The 6,193-nt window shown below is 39.1% G+C and overlaps 1 protein-coding gene across 4 annotated transcripts in view; it reads right to left on the bottom strand.

Moving 5' to 3' along the window:
- Nucleotides 1-348: 348 nt before the first annotated feature.
- The window catches only part of prex1 (phosphatidylinositol-3,4,5-trisphosphate-dependent Rac exchange factor 1), a 74,152-nt gene continuing 68,307 nt past the window's right edge, over nucleotides 349-6,193 (bottom strand). For 2 of the 4 annotated variants that reach the window (XM_058642810.1, XM_058642811.1), the window contains exons 35-41: nucleotides 5,299-5,413; nucleotides 4,692-4,758; nucleotides 4,430-4,474; nucleotides 3,525-3,700; nucleotides 3,074-3,176; nucleotides 2,554-2,621; nucleotides 349-2,432 (exon numbers count right to left, since the gene is read on the bottom strand). In XM_058642810.1, the coding sequence (XP_058498793.1) occupies nucleotides 2,390-2,432; nucleotides 2,554-2,621; nucleotides 3,074-3,176; nucleotides 3,525-3,700; nucleotides 4,430-4,474; nucleotides 4,692-4,758; nucleotides 5,299-5,413 (617 nt within the window). In that variant the 3' untranslated portion in view covers nucleotides 349-2,389. Of the gene's footprint in view, nucleotides 2,433-2,553; nucleotides 2,622-3,073; nucleotides 3,177-3,524; nucleotides 3,701-4,429; nucleotides 4,480-4,691; nucleotides 4,759-5,298; nucleotides 5,414-6,193 lie in introns of those variants that run through there. The other 2 variants (XM_058642812.1, XR_009241720.1) reach the window with 2 other exon arrangements.

Here is a 6,193-nt window from a genome sequence, read left to right as displayed (position 1 = left end):
ACATGACACTACACATTCAAATGATTCTGACACAATGCAAATCAATTTGTCGCAAAGCGAAAGTGAAAGATGAGAACTAAAAGCTGCTTCTCCGTTTGTTCTGAGTGATTCAGGTCCTTACGATAAGTATCAGGTTGATGATCAGAGATGATCTGATACGTACTGTGACGTAAAGTTACGGAGAAAGTGGACAGAGGAATATAAATAGATAAACAGTAAGAAGTCTCACGGTTCACTTACAGTAGCTCAAGCGTTCACTGCTCTGGGAAACTGCATTAACATCAACGTTAAAGACAAACACTTTGTAAAGCAGCAGAACAAGACACACCATGCCGCCACACTGGAAAACACTGTCGTACTGTGAAGATTTTATTTACTAGCTTGTTAAGTTTTGCATTTACAATGATCATTTTAGAAAGACTCAACAAAGATCCTTTGTACAGTTATTTTCAGGCAACATAAAAATTGCAAATAAAGTATGTACAATAATGAAACATTAGAATAATGTAAATAAATGTGTAATCAGTGACACATTTCTTTGCCCGGCTACATCAACATGCTGCAGTCATTAGCTTAAGACCAGGAGTTTATACTCTGTACACCAAGAGCAAATTTGATATGGGAAATGTTAAAAAGAATAATAATGTACGTCGTTTTACAAACCAGCCAATGAATGTAAATCTACAGTGGCCACGCTACTGTCAGGGGACATGAGACTATTTCAACATGCTCTTTTGGAACCAGACTGCTTTTAAATAAATAAAAAGGACTAAGTGACCTGCTTAATGAATGCAGCACACATTTTAAACCCTTTGAACAGCTAAAACAAAAACAAAAAGAGTTGTCAGTGAGGTTACACTCAGCAAAAAGAGAGAGAAAAATGCAGTCACAAATACAAAATGTTTTATATACTATATTATTTCCATAAAAATAACGCATTTTCATGTTATAGCATTACTCTGCTGCCATATAAGACTTATGCTATCTTTTCCTCTGACAGTTACACTTTTTATGTACACGAAAAATTAAAATCTTCAGTAAAATGATGTTACTGTGAATAAGTCCTGGAAAGATCCCTTTGTTTACATCATCCACAAACTGCCTACAGTACTTTTTTGTTCTTCTTCTAACACTGCAACGTGAACAGACCAGTCATTGTGCTTCTTTTGCTACCTACAGTAAAATACGACAGTCCCGAGAAGACATATATACGCTAATTTAAAAGTCAACACCATGTCTTAGTTAACGGGAGGCAAACCGTCAACTATTTAAATGAATATATTAATAATCTGATCTCAACCTGTTGACCCCGCTGCTTACTGACAAACACGTGACCTTGTATTGTTTGTGCTAGCTTCCTTTTTCCTGATTCGGATTCTTCTCTTCATCTCCCCCCTCTTGCATTCCCTGAAGATTTCTTGACTTAAGTCCACGGACATAAATAAGATGAAATACACAAGCAGTTACACCTAACAAAAAAAAAATGACATGCCGTTGGTCCTTTAAATACTATTCAATAAGTAGGCTGGAATGCTTTTAGAATATTTAATACCTGATATAGAATAAGTGAGGGATAAAAAACAACACTCCTTCCTGAAAATAAATTACTATCCTTCATATAGTGCGGTAATACAGTACTCACACTAAAACTACAGTATTTGCACAATAATAACCACATGCACCAGTCTATCGCCTGGCTTTTTTTTTAATAACTTTAATAACTGCATCTCAATCCCTACTTCCATATCTCGGTCTATTCTTTGACTTTCTGCATTTACTCAGTCGACTATCACACATGAACACCGAGGTAATCCAGCGCTCTACTTCACTCGGAGTCCAAACATTGAGCCTGACGGAACACCAGTCCAGATAGAGAAAGAGACAGCGAGCTCTCTGGACCTGCAGTCCAAGGCAAAAATGGATCACATCTGCGCTTATGAACGCCTGTCAGCTACAGGTAGTTTGGTTAATCCAGTTAATAATCAGATTATGGTCAGTCATGATCACCGTGGATGTTCTCTGTATGAAACCTGAAACCGACGTCTCCCTTTCGATTAGAATAAGAATAATGTGCAGCGGTTGTCAAGTCAATCATGTCAGCGATGTGTGGACAAACAGCCAAAGCAGTAATACTTCTATCTGGGTTGTTTCCCAGGACATGACTTGTCTTGAGCTGTGTCATGTGTGCAGTCTTTTCAAGTCTGTACATTGCATCGAAGACTCTAGTGGTGTCCTTGCTGGAATGATCCCTGTGTAACTGGGGCAGTGGAGCAGGGACAAAGGTCTGTCCATCAGCATTGTTGGAAGGAAATCCACTGAGACTCGCCCTCTTTTGTTACAGTCATTTCTCATCAAATCCTTCTCTTCCACATTCACCCCCTCTCTTTCCTTACAGGTCTCCGTCCGAGGGTGGTAAACACAGCTTGAAGAGCCTGTTCAAAAAGGAAAAAAAAGATCAATTTGATCATCCACCTTGTCAAGGACAATCACCGCTGCAGTGTACTGATGTCACATAGGCAGAGGCGCCTGCAAAAAGTGGTTTATATACAATACCTTGGAGCAGACGGAGGCATCTGGTCCATTACCTTGAGGTTTTTAGCAGAGAGCTCAACTCTTGTCCCCTGGTGGGAAAGAGAACAAATAGCATAAGTTGTGCAGTGTGTTGATTGATACTCTACTTACAATGTGTAGACACACTTGTTTCTAAGTGAGAATTAAATATTTCAAGTAATGCACATTTGTTTGCCTTTGCCATCCATCCACTAAAATGCCAAAGTTGAGTTGGAGAAGGTGAGAGAAACTGCTACTTGTAGTGCATTTGTTTTACCATGACAATAGGATTGTATCTTGTTACCATTTTAAATAAAAATGTGATATTAAATAAAAATATTGCAGATCAAATATATTTACTGACAATGTGAATTTAAAGACGTGAAAAAAAGTGAATCAAGATTTGTGTTCAAACTGTGGTGTGCTAGACAGCCATTATGGAAAAGTATTGTGACACTGATTTCTCTCACACAGCCCAGCACTTGTTCTTAATAAAAGAATTCAAGCGTGCTCTGTGGTTTACCTGTTTACGCATAATGTCCATGGTCTGCATGATGCAGCGCGGCATGAGGCCGTGGTTCCTGGCTAAGATCATCGCCTGCTCCAATGTCACACTCAGAGAACATCTGCAAAGAACAACAAAGAGGCACATGAGGAAGTGCTGCGTGTGCCTCTAATTTTTTACAATGATATACAGCATAATATATATTATTAAAACACATTTTATCTCATAATTCATCATCAAAACCATCAAGAAGTCCCCCAGCCCCCAGTCAAAACACAAACAATTGTACAGGTGTGACACACCGCTGTATATTTGGGAGCAGGAATTCATGCTAACAGTGGAGCAGAGCTGCTTTTGGGGTTCAGTGGTGCACATCATCCACACTCTGCACAGAGTTAATCTTTATTATAGCAGACTGTCCAGTGATACTACATAATATTGTGTGTGTGTGTGTGTGTGTGTGGCTGACCTCTGCATGCCTGTGCCACACATGGTGATGTGACAGGCCCCCAGCCGGTTACACAGCTCAGAGGACACACACAGCACGCTGACACCTGACGGGTGGCCTTGGGCGCTCGGGCGCACATTGATGTACGACTGCATGAGTCTGCAGAGGTCGTCCAGTGTGTTGAGGGGTCGCAGCAACTAAGACAGGGAGCAAGCGAGGGTCAGAGAGTTTCAATTTAGACTGTTAACAATAATATGATCAAAATACAGTATCACACAAGTGTCCCCTCTTACCAAATCATTTAGATAAGGATTGACAGTTAAATGGTGGAAGAGAATGCCACTTGTTTCCTTACAATTTGACTAGTTCTGGCGTTTTTGTCAAGAAGGGTAAGAATACTAACATTTTATATAAATTCTGTTTTGGTTAAAAACATTTTTTTTTTTTTTTTTTTAAATCAAGAAAGGATGAATTTGTATTAGAAACAAGTGAAATGATCTCAAACCACTTCATGCGTGACTAAGTTTCACACTACTCAACGTACACCAATACCCAAAACTAGTGCCTTGTTAAGATGGTGCAGAAATCAGCAGAAACAGGAGAAAAAACACGTGGGACTCACTTTCCTTTGGACGAAAATAAAAACCTAAGAATCACTCAACAACATTAAAACCAGTCACCTGTTTTAATGTTGTGGCTGATCACTATAAATTGTATTATCACATAATCACTGGAATCTACTTTTGCTACAGTGAATTCACAACACTAGAATTTATTTTCTAGTCTAATCATTGCTAATGTTCAAATGGAATCAGTTTACAATGCAGAAGTGTTGAGGTTAGTTGGAGTTAATGGGGGAGTCTTGACAAACTAGTGGGGGGGGGGGGTTCCACTGGAGGGAACAGGTGAACACCAGTTCATCTTACTTTTGAAATGCTTGGTTGAAGGTCTCTAACTTCAAGGCCCAGTATCTGTGCTTGCATTTATATTCAGTCACAACATTATATACAAATGTAGTTATGCTACGAGAACATATGTACATATTCTGTGAGCAGAGCTAAAGCAGTAAATGGGATGTATATATACACACACACACACATATATATATATATATATATATATATATATATATATATATATATATATATATATATATATATATATATATCAGAATAACTGTATATTTACCTGGTCAATCTTCATAGCTGTGGTGTTTGAGTCAGTGGGGAGATTGGACTTCTCCAGATAAAAAGCCCTGTTGAGACACAAACCGATCAAATTCTTCTTCTTCTGGTTTACAAATGTACACCTTTTTTCCATCCTTTGACTGACTTTGTGATTGAGTCGAGTCATCTAGGAGCTGTAGTACTTTACTACTGTAATGCATCTGCTACGATACATATTTTATCAGCAACATTAACTCCACTTTGACCCGGTTAACCACATCCATATTAAAGGCAGTAAATCAGCTTAATGTGTTTTGGTTTAAATAGCACTTTGAAAAGGTTCAAAGACATTTTACAACAATGTGAAACAACTAATAAAGGGGCATTATTAAATAAATACATAATAATAATAAATTCAGTTTGCTTTTGTAGCACGTTAAATGCACAGGTTTCAATTCATCATACACTTTTTTTAAAAACTGAACGTAAAGGAAAAACAGCAATCGAAGCATAGCTTCTGCTTGCTTATGAATCACTACAGGGATGAACTCTCCCTTTAAGGTGAAACATAAACACAGAGGTTGTGAGTAAACCGCTGGAGGGCTGTGATGCAGTGTCGCACAACATACCTGAGTCTGCGGTAATAAGCTTTGACCTTCTCCAGTGAGACAGCATTGGTGCGCTGCTGGAACTCCTCCATGGCACTGTAGTCCTGCTGGGAAACTCCCTCTGGACGCTCAAGTGCTGGGTTAAACAGGCACCAGGCATTCATGTCAATACATATATAGTCACAATATTTCATACCCTAAGACCTTAACCATTTCCTTGTGAGATTGTGTGAACACCAACCCAAAATAAATGCAATTCTAACCATAAACATGTTTTAAACCTGAGGATTGCCCCAAACCTCCTTCCTTTTCTATCCATGTAAGGACACTTAGTGCTCATAAATATGGCCACAAACAAACATTTTAGCATCTGCAGTGTGATGAGGTGCCCTATTCTTCTCCTCGGCCTGTAGAAAAGACTCTTTTCCAGTAGGTGGTGATGTTGACTCAGACATCCACACTACAGGTTGCCTCCAAGGCTGACGCGCAGTAGCTCGTTCTTCCACATTCAAAATATATGAGAACAATATGAGCTCACTCAATGGTTTGGTTTTCCAACTGGAACGTGTTTATGGAAAATAAATGGCTGTTTGGCAGACCGGTGTGTGATGTATAATGGTATCCACTCACACTCGGACGGCTCAGGCTGATGGAGAGTGAGGAGGTGCTTGGCAGCAGACGAATGCAAAGGTGTTTTTTTGAAAATGACAAAAGAAAACTGCTTTGATCTAACTCAGTGCTTTATGTAGCCACTCAGCCTCGTGTATGTGCTTTCACTGAGTGTACACCTATGATTCAAGTCTACTCTGTCTCTGTGCAGCACACCTGAACATTGACAACACTTTAATTTGTATTTATTTAGCCATTTTATGTTTTATTTCCTGAATGAGTACTGCAGGCAGATGTTGTGGAAGTC

Source organism: Solea solea, chromosome 11, assembly GCF_958295425.1.
Source record: "Solea solea chromosome 11, fSolSol10.1, whole genome shotgun sequence".
Lineage (NCBI taxonomy): Eukaryota > Metazoa > Chordata > Actinopteri > Pleuronectiformes > Soleidae > Solea > Solea solea.
Note: the sequence above shows the minus strand (reverse complement) of the source record. Positions and strands in the feature narration are given on the sequence as shown.